At 29.6% G+C, this 20,792-nt stretch overlaps 1 protein-coding gene across 1 annotated transcript in view; it reads right to left on the bottom strand.

The window, feature by feature from the left end:
* The window catches only part of LOC148272813 (nephrin-like), a gene marked incomplete at its 5' end in the record, with an annotated part of 89,844 nt that extends 71,640 nt beyond the window's left edge, over nucleotides 1-18,204 (bottom strand). Inside the window, 2 exons of the mRNA XM_088239543.1 lie at nucleotides 766-936; nucleotides 18,094-18,204. Coding sequence (XP_088095669.1) covers nucleotides 766-936; nucleotides 18,094-18,204 — 282 coding nt within the window. The remainder of the gene's footprint in view (nucleotides 1-765; nucleotides 937-18,093) is intronic.
* Nucleotides 18,205-20,792: the final 2,588 nt, after the last annotated feature.

Raw genomic sequence — 20,792 nt, 5'->3', positions numbered from 1 at the left:
AAAAAAAAAATTTAAAAAAAATAAAAAAAAATGTATTTGAAACTCTCGACCCTTTCGATAATTTGGTTTGACAGTCGGGGGATTTTGGGCATCAAGACATGAAGTGTTACACAGTACATGGATTTTTGAAATATTGATTTTTAAACCCATGCATGCGGAGTATCTACATATTTCTTCAATGTATAAAAAAAACGTTGCTATAGTGCCTTAATCCAGGGAAAAAATATCGCGTATCCTATTAAAACCTTGTAAAAGTACCATAAAACCATTTAAGCCACCCGTTCTTGTGTAACCAGCGCGGCGTTGCAAATTGGACCTAATTAATTAACATCCCGAAAACTACTTTAAATATTACCACGAACTTTTTTATAATCTTTAAGCAAACTTCATTTAACAGATGAGAAAAAAATATGAAACCCATATTAAGGTATATTAAATTAAATATTTTATCTATTAGGATCTACGAAAATAATAAAATATCGTGTACCGTTATATTCAAGAAATGTTACGCTTTTCACTAACGCTACATTTTATTCAAATCATTAGATGTTTTTTTTTTAATACAGATTTTTAAACAATTTTTTGTGAATATCTCACAACAAAGCTTGATGGACAAGACGAACTTTTGAAATGGTTATTTACGATCCAGCCTTGTCTACAAAATTTGGGTACACTTAAAATTGAGAAGTTTATTATAAAAAAATGTGTTTATAACGAAAACGCAATACATTTTATAAAAAAATGAATATATAAAAAGGAACTTACGCAAAAGGTCTATTTGTATGGACACGCTCAGGGGGAGAGTCATATTGTTGTTGGTAGCCTGGCAAGTCAGTGCCTCCCCTAATCTAGACCTTTCAGCAGCAATTTCCAAGTGACTGTTAGTGGACAGTAAGGCTCCTTCTCGCCACCAAGAGACCGTGGAAGGGGGATCTCCTGAAAAAATAATAATCATATGTTACAACAAAGATGAAGAACATGAAATACTGTACTTCTACAATCACGTCATTTCTCCGTAATGATTTATTGCCAAATATAAAAGACTCGAAATGTAAAACAAATTTTAAAATAAAAATAACTGCACATATAAATAGTGTAGCGAGAGATATTTTGGAAAAATATATGTAAATTGATAAACGTAGTACTTTATATAATCGGGACACATATTATTTATATTTTTATGTATTTCATTGTTTTATATTTATTTTATTATATATTATACTTTGTTATTTATGATTAAGTAACGTGTATTCTTGGCACATATATATACTTTATATTTGTATAATAATGATATTTAATTTCTTACATTTGATTAGCTAGGCATTTATAATTTAGTAGTTTTAGTTTTTTTTTATGTTATTGTTTTATTAGTGTAGGACTACTTACGCTCTAAAGATAGAAAATCTCCATCTTAGAACAGGCTGTGCCATGTTAGATGGAGACTATCATAAACAGAGAACAATCTGTTTTCATTTTACATTAATTGGTTTTATATAGATTCCCTATTATTAAGTATGTTTATTATTTTTTTTTGAATAAATTTATAAATAAAATAAATAAATAAATAAAGGGTATTTTTTTGTATGGAGAAATAAGCAAAGGTAATCGGATATTTTCATAGTTCACTAAGAACGGGCTGGGCGCTGGGCCCACTTAAAAGATATTTTTACTGTAGGAAGGTATAAACGGTGGTGTTGATTTTCAATCAGATTTCTTTCAAATTATTTGATTTATTTTTCCATGAACTTGTTTACTACAATTTTTTTTTATCGAAAGTCAAATATAATGGTAAGCTGTGCATAATTGTTTATTAAGACGATTCGCCTCTTCTATCCTGACATACATTTCTAGCTTCTTCCACATTGGTTGTGTCTGTTTTTGACATGACCAGACTTGAGATTTTGATTTATCTGATCATGAGACGTCTTTCTTGATCGCGTCTCATCCTACATTACCATTCATTCTCGCCGTTTAGATCTGTTATGGTATTATGTTGCCATCCATTCGTGCAATATGGCCAAACCATCTTAGTGATCCATTATCGCTCAACAAAGTTTGGCAGTAGGTCCTTGGAAAATATTGGCCATTCCGAATATAATAAACTACCTGATGAGCTAAGACATGAAAAAAAAGCCGGTTTAATGTAACAAGTCATTTTCAAATGTAGTTTTTTTTTGTAAATGCCAAACTCAGCTCTTCTCACCAACAGAGGTGCACTCTATTTGGGAATGCGATTTTCAAAAATGTATTGAATGTCAGTTAATATTATTCCCTACCAAAAATACTTTACATTTTTATCGATTTTTTTTCCTTGGGGTGAAACTCTATAAAAACTAAAGTCAATCAAACATTTTCTGATATGTACTGACGTGCTCATATGTCCCAACCACACCCTGTCCTCCATCTCTGTTGTAATATGTTCGTTTTCATAAAAACAGTAATTTGACTGCAATAAACATTCTTTTTCAGTGTAAATTCTTTAATCCAGCGCCCCAGACAAGAACAAGCTCAAGAGAAAATAAGAAAATATATTTTGTATCAAAATAATAATGTAATGTTCTCTTTTTAAATCGTGCGTAAGTACATAAGAGCCAGCGGGTGTTCGAAATATTGTTTTTATTTCTGAGGGTTGAGGCTGTAGTCTGATAAAAAGTAAGAAAATGATACGACTTTGCCATTTCAAAACACCTTTCTTTCAAAGTCAAGCCATAAATGAACAAAACTATTTTAGAAGGTATTTCTGATAACAAAACTATGGATGGATTTTTTAAAACTTAATCAATATTAGTTTTCCTTGTACTGGCCACACCAAATACGCGCCTATGTTCAGAGTGAAAGATGAAATTCAGTGGTATTTTCGCATTTTTTTTGTTTGTTTAATCTTAAAAGACTGTGGAAAATGATTCCTTAACGCGCGGTGATGTAACATTGCATTACATCTAGTAAAAGACGGAATATTCTAAAGTTTAGACATTAACAAAAAAAACACGGAGACATACTGCTCTCTATCCCTGAACATATATAAGTTTTATAGTGAGAAGATCTTTTAATATAATTATGTATCCCCGTACTGCGGGCCAACTGTTTGTGACACCTGATTTTTATAATCCGAATCATTTCTATCAGACTTATATGTTATTCTTATTTATATATTATGTAGGTGCATATAATATCCATTTGTGTGTTCGTTTTGAATCAACGTTCGCGTATTGTCAAACCTTATTTTATTGTTGTCATTATTTCGTATTTACTGCATTTTGTGGTTACCTACTGTATTGTATAGGACTCGTCGCACATTATTCATTCGATGTGTATCAGTTATATTTAAAAAATAAAATGCTTTTTTTTTCTGAATACGGTTTTGAAATTTAACATACTTAAAAAAAAAGGAAAACAATTTATATCATTTCGTCATTTGAATTTTAACAAAAAGGTTTCTAACTTTTTACTAAGCTCTTTATTGTACCATTTTTAATACAATTTACAAGTTTTAAGCAAATATTTTTTTCATACTTACGCACCCATACACACGCACCCTCTCCCTCATTCATTCCCACACGCACATGTATCTTCTCCCTCATTCATTCACGCATACACACATTCAAATACACATGAATACAAACGTCACACAAATACAATTACTAAACTTATTTTCTTATATATTATGTGTCATTATATTTACAGTGGATTTTTTTAATTGGCTTTAGTATTGTTAAGATTTTTCTAATTATTTTGTTTATGTAATAGCTGTAAAAATCCCAAATAAAATGAAATAAATAAAAAAATAATCAATTTTCCAGAATTAATTATGCGAATAAACATATAATTTAGCCGTGTCATAGCAAAATAAATTAAAAATCACAAATACGCTGCTCGTGTTATGCACGTGCGTCCCTCATCACTGTCATCAACCGACTGAAGACTGATTCTTTTTTAGACAAAACCCGCCGCAGAACAGCGTCTCTGTCTTCCTTGTTATGACTTATATCTTCATGCTCTCTCTTGTATAAGTTATCTGTATAGATGTGTTGCTGAATTAGCAAACATTCATGCTTCGCGTAGCAAAGATAAATATTTTTTGTATTAACATTTAACATAGTTATACAAATTTTACTTTCCAAATCAGTTGCGAAAATGTCCATTTGAAGATTACAAAAAATACGAATTCATTATTTAAAAAAATAGATAGATATATCAAGTCTTGTGTCCTATGTCGACTAGTGTGACATCACAGCCACACAAGAGTTCATAGGCTATTAAACTAAGCCAATTGATTTATTTTAAATTCATAAGTATCGTATTTTCAGCGCTACGATTTTTTGTGTTTGTGAAATTACTCGGCGTGTGACGTCTCAAGTTCTCTTGCGCTTCTTCTCGGTCAGTTCTGCCGATTGGTCCGTTGACGGCAAGTAACCGGAAATCTTCCACAACTCTAATATCATTGATTGATTATTTTTTTTGTGTTTATTTTTTTTTAAGAAGGTAAACATGAACAGAAATATATAAAAGGAAAAATAACGATATCCACTAAACCGCGAAACCGGCTTGTCAGCAGGTTTCTTATTTTTTCTTTACAAAGAAAAACGGTAGAGAAATTATTACAATTAAAAAAAATACAAGCGTTATTTAGAACTAAAAGCGTACGTATTTTTAACACAAAATTTAAATACTCGTACATGACTTTTAACATAAAATAATCAATATAAAGTCTTGTTACATATTCAACACGTAAAGTTTACGGCAAGTTTATATAAAATATTTAAGCTTCATACAGTAGACACTCTTTATATTTCAAATTCTTTTATACAAATTTATAAAGAAGAAAAAATAAAAGAATTTATATGAATAAGTCACTCAGATACCAACATAATATTAAAATTCCTAAATTCCATTTAAGTCATGGTTAAAATAGCTTTGTCTTCAAAGGTGTAAAAAATTATAATAATCTTCCCAATGAACTAAAAATTGATAAAAATAATATATCAATAATTAAATTTAGAGTTAATTTAAAGGAATTTATTTAAGAAACTACATTAAATTGTAATTGGTATGAATGTATTATTGTTTTATGTTTTTTCTTTATATATCCTATGTTTTTATTTTTCTTTCTCATGTACTCGTATTTAAAATTATATAAACTCTTATAAATAAACAACTAAAACAGTGTAAGTCACTCTCCAAGCACAAGAGTTAGTCTCTTTTTTTGGAGAGTTACAGTAATAGCATTTACAAAATCTGTAAAAGTAGATATGTTTAGAATTTTACAAAAACATGTACTTTTTATGAAATTTATGAATAAAAATAGTTTTAAAAATATTAGCCATTTAACTTTTCTTAAAAGTTTTTTCAACATTTTCATTTACGATCTGCTTAGGAATCTTATTGAAAATTTAGTAATTGTATAATAAAATGTTCTTTGGCCATACTTGTTTACAAACCTCGGTACTGACAAGCCTTTACGTTGTGCTAGCTTTGTATTGTGTGTATGTTTATACCTTTTCTGGTTCTACTAACAAATTTAAGCCATAAAATATATCAACTATGACTGAATGTAAGATTGTAGTAAATGGAGATAGTTTGAAACAGGTCGAAGAATTTGTATATCTGGGTAGTATGTTTACTAGAGATGGAAATATGGACAAGGATATTGAAAGAAGGGTTAGTGCCGGTAACAGAGTTAATGGTGCCTTAAAGTCTGTCTTAGCAAATAAGTGTCTATCGCAAGAGGCTAAATTAGCAGTTCATGGAGTTCTGGCACCAACCCTAATGTATGGAAGCGAAGCATGGAGTTGGAAAAAAAGGGACGAAAGTAGACTGAATGCTATTGAAATGCGATCCCTCAGGCAAATGTGCGGAAAAACAATGTATGATAGGTGCCCTAATGTCGAAATTAGAGCAGAATGCAAGGCTGAGTTAAGCATTATCGACAAAATTAAGAAAGGTCTTTTGCGATGGTTCGGTCATGTGGAGCGAATGAATGATGAAAGAACGGCTAAAAAGATTTATGATGCGAATGTGTCGGGTTGTAGAAGTCGAGGAAGGCCGAGAAAGACATGGCATGATCAAGTACAACAAATTCTTGAAAGTGGTCATGTGAAAAGTCGGAATAATCGACGTGCGTGCATGAGAAGATGTATGAATGTCAAGGAAGCAAAGAAAGTGTGCCAGGACAGAGTGGTGTGGCGTTCTATCCTCGCTGCCTACCCCTCCGGGGAAACGGCGTGATGGTTAGTTAGTTAGTTAGTTAGTTAGTAAAATATATCAAAATGGTTAAAAGATAATAAATTTAAATGAAATATCTCAAAAACAAAATATATGAATATTGGCAGAAAAAATATACCCCAGGGATACAATATTAATATTGATAATTTAGATATAAATTCTGTGGACGAAATAAAATATCTCGAGGTTTACTTGAATATGTATTTTAATTTCAAAACACGTTCTCAATATGAAACAAAAAAAAATCTTAAATAAATTCATTTATGGGAAGATTGCGAATTGTAATAGATGTAAAGAGTGGTGTTCTTATATATAAAACAATCATATGTCCACACATTAACTACTGTTCTTATATTCTCTTTTTATGTAATGAAGGAGAAATTTAGATTTTAATAATTCCCCAGGGAGGAAATCCAGCCTGTCTAGAAACATTTGGATATATTCAAAACATTGATGATTAAAACGATATAATTTAAAGTTTTTCTTGGTATTTTTTGAAAATCTTTTAAAAAATTCAAAATTCAATAAATAAGTAAACACTCTGTAGATTGAATGAAAATTTATGTACGTTATTAAAAATTTTCAGAAGGTATTTTTTTTAAGAAAAAGAACATTTTTGGGCGCCTTTTTGGGAAGTTTGTTGACATTAGAATGTTCTTGCCATAGCCGAGTTACAAAATTTAACAAGTAGCTTACTACAAAAGAATTGCGTTTTACATTTTCTTAATAAATTTATTTTTTTATCTTATTTACTTATGTATTTATTTTCATACAAGCTTTTACCTGCGGCTTCGTGCGCCTACGTTATAAGGTAGAAATTCGTTATTTAATTAGTGTTGTCATTTTACCTTCACATACTGTGCAAAAATATACATCGAGTAATATAAGGTTAGAAAATGATCGCCTAATCACAGTCTCTTTTCATAAAATATAAAATTATATGTGTCTTACCTAGTGATTTAATTAGATTACCTCTCTTTCTCTCAAATAAATATTTTTTTATATTTATTTTAAGATGCTCAATATTTTGTCATTTTCAAAGATTCTGATGGACATACACTTCATTTTAAATTATCTAATAAACCTGAATATTTAAAATATTTTATATTTATAAAGGTTTACTTAAAGATTACAACAAATTTCGTGGTAATATTCATAGTTGTAGCCGAGATATTAACAAATTAAGTGCAATTTGCAACGATTAAAAGTAGCCTGTATCGTTTGCTAGCCCTCCAACCATCGCTATGCGAGAAAAATTTGAATAAATTTAAATGTATTAAATGTAAGCAGTAGACACCATTAAATTGTATGTTTTAAAAAAAAAAATTGGGGTTATTATTGTACATTTTATTTGTTTATAGTCAGCCTCTAAGAAATTGCGAGTGGCAATAAGTCTGCCATTTGACCATGTATACCTTTATTTTAATTTTGTATTCGTCACATTGTGTATAATTGTTGATAAAGATTTATTATTATAATTCTCATGGACTTCTTCTTAACTTAAGGATCTTCCCTCAATGTTTAGACAGCGGAGAGACTATCTCTTCCTCTCACTTCTGTTCAATGTACTTCATAGTCCTAACGCTCCTATATACCTGCGTGAAAAATTTCAACGCTTTTCAGTTCATGATTTACCCCTTCGTTCTAATTCTCAAGGCACTCTCTTAATACCCATCCACAATTCCTCTTTCTTCTCTAACTCATAAAGTGTCTATGCGGCTCGTCTGTGGAATCATCTCCCATCCACCATCAAAAATGTTACTACATTATCTCCGTTTAAATCACGTTTGAAGAAACATCTCCTTTCTCTTCTTTTATCTCTCCTCCTTTTCTTTTTCCTCTTTCCTCTTTTTTCTTTCTTCTCATTGAGTAATAGTTTTTGATTTAAGGTAATTTATGAACAAATACGTTTATTTCTATTTTTATATATCTTTAGCTTTTTAATCTTTTTTTTCTATTGAATATGTTCTGTAACTTGAATTATAAAAATAAAACTTATATTTTATTGGTTGGTTGGCAGAAATTGCCATTTGACAATAAGCCGGCCAATGTACAAATAACATTATGTACAAAAAGTTAAATAAAATAAAATAAACATTGTTTTAAATAAATTTTTCACACCAACCACGTCGGGAATCGAATCCGAGACCTCTTGCATGGTAGGCAAACTGACCACTACACCACGAGACCATCATATAGCCAGTTTGAATATGGGTCTTCTGTTTGGTCTCCTCATTATGTTACCCATATAAACAGCATGGAGAAGGTCCAACACAAGTTTTTAAGATTTATGAATTTCAAATTTAACATTCCAATTGAAGAGCTTAACTATAAATGTTTAATGAAGCAGTTAAAATTAATATTTATTAGTGATAGAAGGTAAATTTCAGATTAAGTGCTGCTTTTCAAGTTATTAAATAATGTTCTTGACAGTCCCGAACTTTTAAACTGAGTGAATTTTTATGTGAGACAGCGTGGGACGAGACGAAATACTTCTTTTGCTGTAGATTTGCATAGTTCAAACTATGCCAAATACTCACCTATTCCACGGTTCCACTTGTTAGCAAACAAACATGGAAACTTAGATTTATTTCATTCATTTTTATACCGATTAAAATAATTACTTTTTACTCACTTATTTTCTAAATTATAAAAATGTACTAAGTGTTATACTTGTTTTACTATTTATGCTATGGTACATCGCCTCTGTTACTTCAATGCTTTTTATATTTAAACCCCTTATTTATTTTTGATTTGCTGCATACCTATGTTATAATTTCTTATTTAATTTTTCCTTGTTATTTCCTTATTTTCTGCTGATTTTATTTCAAGTATCTATATTTTTTATACTGTGTTCAGGTGTTTTGTTTCATTATAATTGTTTTTCAATATTATTTTATACGTTGTCAAAGGCGTAAGCCGTCGAAATAAATAAATACTAATAAAAAAAATATTGACAGGAATTTATCTAGGATTGAAAGGGGTTACAAGTGCGGAAGCTGTAGGGCACCTTTGCGTTACATTATACATACAAACTTAAATCAATATTTTTTACCCAATTAAAATGTAGGATGGTTCAAGGCGGGGGTATTTTTTCATTACGAAGTCTCGGGAAAGGAGTTAATTATACCTATATATGATTCAATATTTCAACACCCTCTCAGAGGATCATAAATTGAAAAATAATGAAATTAATCAATTACAGTTTGATTCGGAGGCGTGAATTGAGAAGTTATTTTAACGAGTTATTTTAAGGAGTTCTGTTTTATTTTCTTCTTTTAATTTCATATTGAAATTTAATCTTATTTAAGTCGCGTAAAAACAGGTTTTTAAGACATTTTATTTCAGTTTTTGTAAGATCGTGGGCTTTGAATGTAGCCATGGAACGATTTAAATTTTAAAACCTATTTCAACCCGCGCGTTCGTGTGATAAAACCAGCGTTGCGAATTGCAAGTTAGTAATTAATATCTCGGCAACTACTAAATGCATTATTTTATACACTGTGTGAAATTCACCATTCTGCCTACGTTTAAACATCCACATTTCCTCAACTCTTCCATCTGTTGACTTTTGTGACCTTAAAGAGCTGAAACCTTTATCATGTGGGTGAGATTCATCTGGCTGAACCATTTCGCTTCTTTAATAAAACAATTTTTATACATCTTATTTTACCAGGTGGTTAAATTAAAAATGTTTAAGTTTGTGAAAATGCTTACAGACTGGCTGGATTTCTTCTCTAGGGAGTTATTCATATCCAAATATGTTGCAACAGAGAGGGAAAACATTTTTGAGAACAATTTTTCAATATTCCCCTCTTGAAAATGTTTTCCTTCTCTGTTGTAACATATTTAGATATGAATAAATCCCTAGGAAGAAAGTCCAGCCAGTCTGCGAGCATTTGGACATACTCAAACATTGTTCAATAAAAGTGTTTTATTTTGGACACCTTACCAAATTTAATTATAAAATTTTACTAAATATCTGCATAGACAATAAAAAAAATGCTGTTAAACCCTCGTATAAATGTTTAACTACTGGGTGTTCATTAAGATTGAGATCCTTCTCTTCATCATCATGTCAATAAAATGGTAAGTGCTGGTTTCTTCCATCTCCGAAATATCAAATCCGTACGGAAAAATATTCCTATATACGCAACTAAAGCTCTTTTGAATGCTTATGTCGTTTCGCGTCTAAATTACTGTAATGGAATATACGCAAATCTTTCAAAATACGAAACTAAGAAACTTCAATCTGTTTTCAACGCAGCAGCGAGGCTTATTACGGAAGTAAAAAAATATTCATACACCTAACACATCTTTGAGATTTGCACAGGTTTAAAAACCCAGAGAGAATAAAATACAAGCTTTTCTGGACAGTATTCAAATCCCTTCATAATCGCTCCAAGATACCTGTCGGACCTTTGTATTAGGGAAAATACGTGCCAAAGGAAATCTACTCTTGGGTCAGCATTTGATTCAGGCAGAGGTAAACTTGTCGAAATCCGGCGCTCCCCAAACACTAGATTCGGAGATCGGCCCCGCTGCCTGGAACCCGTTGCTTTCACACTTGAGGATCATCGGCCGTCCCAGTAAGTTCAGATATAAACTAAATTCTCGCTTTTTTAGTTTATCATACCCTTAATTTTTAATATATATGTAACATTAGCTTAGTGAGAATGTAATTAGTCTGCCAAAAAATCTGATTTATTATATTTGACAAACCATAGCCTGTATTGCTTTACGGGCTGTTAAACCCATTACGTAATAAATTAAAACACTGCTTTCTAACAAGATTAACATTTGTTAATGGCCTAGTTGTACCAAAATTTAAAAATAAATATGGACAACGTACGTTGGATTATATTGTTCTAAAAATATTTGATATGTTGCCACTTGACATGAAAACATGTCATAGTAAAAATAAAATTATGTTTTTATTACGTAAGTGGTTAGTAAACAGAACGTTCCTATATTGATTTATTATTAATGTAAAACATTATTTTTTATCTCTCATTGAATACATTTTTGTTATTTTCGTAGGTTAACTTCTTGATTTTTATTCTTGTTAATTTTTTTTCGGTAGATATGAATTGAAATTTTCGATTTACTGTGTTTTATTTTTTATCTTGAGCACACACTATTTATATTTATATATGTGTTATTTTTTTTTCTTACATTTAAAATATATTCTAGTAAATTGCTATTCTTTAATTTTAATTGTATTATTTTAATCTATTTTCTTACTTTTAGAAAAAAACTATTTTTTTAAACCATTTTTATCTGTTCATTGTTTTAATTTATTTTATGTTCATTATTGTTTACGTAAACAGTATTATTTATAACTGTACTCTTATATTTTATAATTATTTAAAACTAATTTCTGAGCACCCGATGACAAACTATCATTGATCGGGACAAAATATATTTTGATACTTTGTTTTCTTTATAATGTATTAATATTGTAATAATGTGTATATTTTATTGAATAAAGACTCTATGAAAAAAAAAGCTGTAAATATAAGCTAGCAGTAAATAAAAAGAAAGCAGACCGCTGCTTAACAAACGAAATGTTCAGAAAAATAGATCCATATTATCCGCAGAAGCCATATTCTGCAATCGAATTGCTTATTAATAGGTGCATTCTGACTTTCATTTGTACGGTTTCTGGATGTGTAAAACAGTGCATGAGATCTCGCTCTTGTATAATTATTGGGAACATACAAACGATTTCTTTCAGTATATTTGGATTGAATACACATCCAGAAATCATTTTGTAGAAATGTTTCCCAAAGAAATTTTGACGACGAGATTCGAGAGTGTTGTAATCCAGCGTCCCTGCTAGAAATAATGATTGATACAAGAATGGATAACTTTTATTTTCTTTAAGATATAAGGAACGCAAAAATCTCGTTCGAACCTTCTCTATTTTAAGGTTGTGGTTTGATTCTGAAGGCCCCTTAATTATGGAACAGTATTCTAAAATACTGCAGACTAGTGTATCTAGAATGGACAAACAAAAATTTCTTAACACTAAATGCCAAGAAATGCAATATAATACATTTCTAAACACGAAAGAAGAACCATAACATGAACATAAAAATAAACAACGAAACTTTTAAAGAACTAGAACATGTGACTTACCTAGGACTCACAATGGACAGACAATTAAAATGGACAAAACACATTGACGGACTTACTAAAGTAATGACATCATTACATAGCCTCTTCTACAAAATTAAAGATTATATACCGAGAAAGGAAAAAAATATGATGTACGAAGCCTATGTCAAAAGTAAATTGAGTTACATGATCGCCTTCTGGGGAACTGGCAACAAGACAGACATAACAAGAATACAAAGACAACAAAATAAAATTCTTAAACTAACAACCAACCTACCCTACCTGACCTCTATGACTGAACTGTACAAAAAAACACACCAGTTTGACATAAACTACTTGACTAAAATTGAGACCTTAAAAATTGTGCACAAAATAACACTGGGAAACATACAAGACGACGACATAATATTAGTCAAAAATGCTGACATACACAAATATAACACCAGACAACAACAACACTATCATATTGAAAAAGCAAAGACAAACACAGGACAGTCAAAAATACTTCATAATGGACTTAAACACTACAACGACCTACCTTACTACTTGAAAACTTTTACTGGAGACAAATTTAAAATCAATCTGAAAAAACACATGATGACTGAACTAACTAGACTAGACGAGACATAAAATGACTAGACAATATTAAATTTCTAATGTAACCCTTACGGGTTTTTTAAAATTGTAAATAAATAAAAAAAAAATCATACAATGTGCGAAATGCAATAGTATGAATAAAATATCAAAAAATTCGAAGTACGAATCTAAGCTAGATCTACAACACTTGCTAAATTATAACGGTATACAAATTTTAAACTTAGAATCAGTCATGAATTTTTAAATTACGATTTTTTACTAAAAACATTACATTTGTTAAAACTTAACGATAGAAGAAAAAATATAGACCTTTTAAATTTATTCAAAATTGTTAATTCAATACGGGATTGCCCTGAACGATTATCTCTCATCAACTTCAGGGTGCCTGGAAGAATGACTAGACAGGTTTCACCGTTTTGTAGCAACGATTCACGGACAGTGTATACCTGTAATGCTGTATTAAACAGACTTCATGAACTCGGCAATAGTTATTCCCACGTATCTGATATATTTAGTGTAGGGTATTGTTCCTATAGAACAAACCTTTTGAACTATTTCAAAGATATTAAATGGTAACTATATTGATTTATTCATGCATTTCATAATATATACTGTTTTTTGTTCACTTTGCCCAGCTGTATTTATTTATTTTATTTATTTATTCACACTCTTTATCAAAATACAATTCCATATTCTCTTTGCCCAGCTAACAAGGGTACATAATATGTATGAAACAGTACTTATGATTTTCTTGTTGTATAACTGTAGAATGTTTTATTATTTAATTTAGTTTTTTACATATATTCTTGAATTGTTTAAACTTTCTACCGAATATGCTGTATAATTTTTAGATTATTTTTTTGAATGTAAATCTTGTATAATTTTTAGGTTTAATTTTTTAATAAATCGTATAAGGAAATTTACGTTTAAAAAAAAAATATTAAGCCAAATATGTTAGTTTTATAAATTTTTGTAAAAGGCTGATTTGCCGTTTATGTTGATAAAATAAAATAAAATAAAACATAAGACTTAAACGTGAAACGTTGCTGTTATTTATAAACTGTTTAATAATGTCAAACATTGTGTAAACGCCGATGATACTGCTTTAGTTATGTCTCACAAGGATCTTTAAACTGCAGAGAAATTGCTGCATGAAGACTTTGTGAGTCTGCAAAAATGGTGCCATGGACGCAGGATATATAATAATTAATTCTAAGAAAACCAAATTTATTTAAGTTCTAAATGATTGAAGATCAAATTTTGGAAAAATCTTAATAAAGTATAAAAATTGACATATCTCCCAAGTTATAAAACTTTAGTTAGGAAAAGTAAGATCCAATAATTAGTAAATGACCTCCTCTGTGTGCGTATTTTCTAGGGCGGGTCCCAGTCAGCCTGTGTATAACTGCTGGATTCCCAAATAAAATTTCAAAAATAAAAATATTTTCGAGGGTTCCGTCCGCCAGCAGTATGAAAAATAAAATACCAATGAATCATTCAAAATCGAGATCACTTAGAAGATTGTGCGGTACGCCTTACACGAGAACACCGGCGCGGCGCCCCAGGCGGTGGATTTATAAATATTTATGCCGGCTGCCATTTTAGCACCCGACTTGAAATTTTAAATGGATACGTCTTGCGAACGTGTAAAGAATATTTAAATTCAACGCCATTTTCGTTGCCATAAATGATAAATTGGCACTTAGCTCTTTTAATTATAATTGTTCATTCCATACATCATTGAATAGGGAGCGTCGGTGGTTTTTAATATATTTTTTATCTGTTAATAGACACAACCAAACTAAGCTGATTTTGTAAAATTATTTCATCATCGCTAAGATTTTTAAAATTATGAAATTACCAGCTTTTAGGCTTTGCTCACGTGGTATTAGGAAACAATAATTTATTTAATTAATTAGTAGTGTCGTTATTTTTTTTTATTATTTTTTTTACACCATAACAGGTCAGGAGGCTTAATTACAGTGATGAATTACATCTCAAAATAACCCAGGCTTGAGAAAAATCACTTTGATTTTTTGTGTTCTCACCGGGAATCGAACCCGAAACCTTCCGTGAGTGAGTCAAGCGTTTTGACCACTACCACCACGGCGGCCACCAATTCATTATTCTTTATTTATTTTTATTTTTATTTTTATTTTTATTTTTATTTTTATTTTTATTTTTATTTTTATTTTTATTTTTATTTTTATTTTTATTTTTATTTTTATTTTTATTTTTTATATTTTTTTTATTTTATTAATATTATTTATAGCGGATTCATCGAATCTCTTATAATCGTAAATAATCAAATAAATACCATAAAATATAAATCAATAATTAAAAATTAAACCTATCAAACGAATTTAAATAAAAAAACTAAAATCAATAATCGCGAATCTTATGCCAAGCTGTCATGTCCTGCAAATATTTATTGACTCAAAAGTAGTTCTTTCCAAATAGGCTGTGCTTGACAAAATCTTTTTTTTTAAATTTGGCAAAACCTGAATTTCAAGAGGTACCTTATTTTAGAATCGAATGCAGTTTGAGGCAATTTTTTATATTTTTTTTGCAGTCTAGTAGTGGGCACAACTAGCATATTTTTATTTCTAGTATTGAACCTATGCAAATCTCTGTTGTTTCTTTTTAAATCAATAATATTTTTACATACATTAAGTTTTCAAAGATATATTGACTGTCTTAAATATTTTTTTAAACATATCTCTAAGCGATTCGACTCCTATTTTAAATTGCTCAAACAGCTCTCTTCTGCAGCACGAAAACAGAAACAATATTTGAACATCTATATTCCTTCGATTCTTCCATCTGGTTGATGTTTGTGAAGTTAAAAAGCTAAAACCTTTATTGTTTCGGGTGAAATTCATATGATTGAATAATTTTACCTACATCCACCCGATCCACCTGGTTCGAAAAGATGTATAAAAATTAAAAAATATTTTCAGGCGTTGCCTAGTATGTAGGATAAATAATCTCATCCGCAACAATAAAGATTTTAGCTCTTTAACTTCACAAACATCAACAGATGGAAGATTTGAAGGAATATAGATGTTCAAATATAGGCAGATAATGCATATTACACAGAGTTTAAAGTGGCCACTGAAACCAGCCAATGACAGGTCATAAACCCTGTGTATGCCTTGACTTATATATTACCTTCTCTAAAAAGTTATCCATCTTTGTTGTAATATGTTTGATATATGTATTTATCCAAAGAAATCTATGTTTTTTAAATATGCTTTTTGCTATACACACATTCTTTTTTTTACTATGACTTTAAATATGTTTCTTACGATGTATTCTGTTTTTATTTCGCGTTTTACTGAGTTTTAAAATATTTTTACATACATATTTATATATTTTTAATGTTTTTTACTATGTTTTCACTACATTTATTACTTTATTTTTACTATGTTTTTGCTTCTTTTTTTTTTACTAGATTTTGACTATGTTTTTACTACATTTTTACTATGTTTTTACTACATTTTTACTATGTTTTTACTACATTTTTTATCATGTTTTAACTCCATTTTTACTTTGTTTTTCACTTTGTCCTCTTTCTTTATCTTTATCTTTATAACTGTTTCTATAAATTGATTACTGTTTTTTATTTTTTTTTTACTGTCTTTGATCGGGGTAAATAACCCTAGCTAGGCAGTCAAAGCAAGTTATTATAAATTATAATTTTGTGTGTGTATAATAATATAATAAAAATATAAAAAAATCGGCAGTATCACATAAAATTGACATACAATATTTTTACTTATTAAAACATCACTATTGTTTTAATGACTAAATTACTCGAGCCATATTTTTGATTTCGTGTCCTGTTAAATCTTCTAATTGTTTTAACACTTAAGGTTCTGAAAACAAAACTATTGTTGGTACTACTCATGGAATTAAAATCTTCAAAGGACACATTATTTCCAGTGGATAATTAAAATTGATTAATTAAAAGCGACATGTCGCTATAGTGGTACGCTCAAAGTTGAATAATTTAGTCTCAGTAATTTCAATTAAGAATTCAAAATATTTGCCAAGTGCCATCACTTAAAATATATTTATAACATACACATGGTTTGGTAAATAATATTTGTTTTAAACCTTTCCAAACTTGAACGTGAAAAAAATCCGTGAGTTCCTAAGTACCAGAAAAACCATAGCTTAAATGCTATAAACTTTAACAAATAAATCGTTTTTATTCTTAGTCTGAACATTTTGTTTATTAATTATTATGAAAGTAAAACTTTTTATATTTTTTGTTTTTATTTTATTTTTGTTTTTTTACAATAAACATACGAGGTAAAACAGAGTATTTAAAAAATAAAGCATTATTACATAGCTATGAAAGACCTATTAATAGTAAAAATAGTAAACAAAAATCCCACAAAGGCATGGCCTGTTCGTGGGTATACAAGAAAATGCTAATGAATTTTTGCTCCTGTAATAAATAATGGAAAGTTATAATATTTTTGTGTAACATAAAAAAGAAAAACTAAAATTTTCCGTAAAAGATTAAACGTTATTTTTAAAACTTTGTTATTAGTGTTTCACAATTTTTATTATTTTACAAGAACACTACTACAGTTTCGAGAGAGCACTCCTCCCATCGATGGGTGATATGGTGTTCTTGTAAAAGAATAAAAATAAAAAAAATATTTTCAAAATAATTTATAATGAAGTGTTACGAAATAAATGCCGATTCAATTAACAATATTATTTTGTTAATTATTTATTTATTTCGACGGCTTACGCCTTTGAAAAAGTATAAAATAATAATAAAAAACAATTTTAATTAAAATAAATACAAAACACATATACACGAGTGAAAAAAATAAAGATACATAAAATCAGCAGATAATAAAGAAATAACAAATGAAAATTAAACAAAAAATAAATAAAATAATTAACAATAAATAAAGAGATTTAATATAAAAATTATTGAAGTAAAAGAGGCTAAGTATAAAAATAAAATGTAAACAAGCATAACACTTAGTAAATTTTAATAACTAAGAAAATAAGTGATGAAAAAGTAATGATTTTAATTGGTACAAAGATAAATTAAATAATATTTGTAATATTTTTAGACAATTTTTTTTTAAAAATTGTATCAAAAACTAAAATAATGATGTTTCATACCTCCAACAGGTAAACAGGTAAGTAGTACCAGCTCGCCTTCCTTATAGGGTCTCGTTTTAGTTTCCAGGGGTTGATGATGATCATCTAATACATCGATTCTGATTGGTGGAACTGAAAAAAGAAGAAGAAGTAGGTTACAACGGAAACCTGTTCGAATGTACAGTATTGAAAATCTATTTTTCAAAAGATAAAAAAAAAACTTCTCTGCTATTTGTTTAAGCTTTTACGGGGAAGCATATAAAACAGTTTGGCAAATAAGTAATCGTTGCACCAAATTTTGTTTGATAGGGATGATTTTTGACCATGATATTATTTATTGCTCTTGTAATGTTATATTCATGTCCCTAAGCATGGGTATAACGATGTCCATGACCAAACCTCTCTAGCAGAATAATTTTAGCATATACACGGTTTTTTAGGACCAGACAACCTTCGGTCAAAGAGGATTTACCTACTACTCGGTTAAAGTGTACAATCTACTTCCATTATCCATAAGGACAATTAGTAAGTTCTCACAATATAAAATTGCTATTAAGAAATGGATAGTGGAGGTGGGTTGCGCACGGATCGATCAGTAGATCAAGCCAAATAGGTAAAATCTATGCACTGTTGAAGAAATTTTTTTATTGGTCTGTATAAATTTGTTATCTTTTTTATGAATATTTTTGTTTTTTATTATTTATTATGTTAATTATAATTAAGTTTATTGGATTAATTACGTTTTTTTTATTGTTATTATTATGTTAACTTTGTTAAATAGCTAATCTTAGGCATGTTTCACATTTTGTAAAATGTTTCCCTCGGCACGGGACACCCCAGTGAGGGAACATTATTCTGTATAAAAAAGAATACAAAAAATGTAAAAGTATAAATAAATTAATAAAACCAGATCGCGAAACTTCAGAGGAACATTCCTCATGCTTTAAAAAAATCCTTTGAAATTTTTTCCATAAAATCATTTTTTTTTTTTTAATTTATGATATCAAAATAAAGTAAATCTTTAATTTCTCGGACAAACATCTCTTCCGCAAACTCTTTCCCCTCCTCGACAAAAAAAATTGCGATAAAAACGTATTTGACCAACTAAGCGATACACACCAGACGGGAAGCGGCTGGGTAGGAGAGGGGTAAGGGTTTGTGGAGGGACTGCATGTCCAAGAAATTAACGATTTACTGCATTTTGAGATTAAATTTTTTAAATATATTTTTTAAATGACTTTTTGGAAAAATAAAAGGTGTTTTAAAGCTTACCATGAGGGATGTTCCTCAGAAGTTTCGCGGTCTGGCCCTGAAAAACAGTGTATGTACGGCATGGTTGCTCAAATTACAAAGGGGTACAATTCCTATTTTGAAATAAGCCAATCACAGGTTTTCACAAGTAGTACCACAGTAAATTAAAAACTGTTCTCAAACATAAAATTAACAATAATGCGCTGTGCGTCATTATGATTATTCGCAATTAAATATATTTATAATGATTTTTTTTTTTCAATAAAATTATTGAATGTTCGCCATAAATACTAATCTGAATATCCCAATTAGAAACCTCGGACTAAACTTACTATTTCATACCGATAACCATAGAACTAACTGTGGTTTTCATTCCCCTATACACAGAATTCTTAGGTCTGCCAAAAAACATACCAGTCTTGATTTCTTTGATAACAAGTTGTCTTCTTTCAAACGATCACTGAATCAAATTGAATTATAAACACCTCTTCCCGCTTCCACTCCCACAAAGTATACTATATACCATTGTGTCTTTCTACTTACCTTCATAATAATTTTCTTTGTATGAAGATGTCCTTAAAAATGCCCATTGGACGAATATATGAATAAATAAATATTTTTTTATCGGTATTCGTATTACGTGATATTTCCCTATTTCCCTTTGAACATTAATTATACGAATATGTTTTAGACATATAACTGCAGCGGATCCTAACCTACAAGTGCATACTCTAAATAACGGATCGGAAAAACGCATAGTACACTTTTTAAGTACATTTTTGCGTATGCACGCTAATAACAAAATACTAGATTAAAATACTCTTTTCAAAAAAGATGGTACAGAAATTCCATTCATGACTTAAGTCAAAAACTTAGGTATTATCATTCATAAGCATTTAGAATGGCACGATCAGGTTAACGAAGTTAGTCGTAAACTTTATAGCAGTTTGCACTCACCTAAAATATTACAAAACTTCTTGCCAATAAATGTTAAGCAAACATTAGTCCAGAGTTTACGTCTTCCACTCCTTGACTATGCGGATGTATGTTATCCAGATGCTAACTCTGAATTACTTAATAAGTTAGAACGATTGCAAAATGTTTGTATTCGTTATATCTTTGATCTTCGCACATTTGATCACATAACCGAGTATCGCACGCAACTACACTGGCTCAGTATCAGGCATAGAAGAAACATTAACATTCTATCACTTCTTCACAATATTTTAAATAATCCCACTTCGCCTGTTTACCTGAGAGAGCTCTTCCAACCTTTATCACAACATAGACTATCTCTTCGTTTTAGAAACGAAAGAACCCTTTTAATACCCTTTCATCGCTCTAATTTTCTTGCCTCCTCTTTTACAATAGTAGCTGCTCTATTGCGAAATAATCTAACTACTAATGTAAGAGACGCCTCTTCTTTATTTACATTTAAGTCAAGATTGAAATGTCACTATCTAAATATT

Source organism: Micrasema longulum, unplaced genomic scaffold (assembly GCF_059751315.1).
Source record: "Micrasema longulum isolate JH-2025_06_02 unplaced genomic scaffold, ASM5975131v1 h1tg002184l, whole genome shotgun sequence".
NCBI lineage: Eukaryota > Metazoa > Arthropoda > Insecta > Trichoptera > Brachycentridae > Micrasema > Micrasema longulum.
This window is presented reverse-complemented; position numbering and strand designations above follow the sequence as displayed.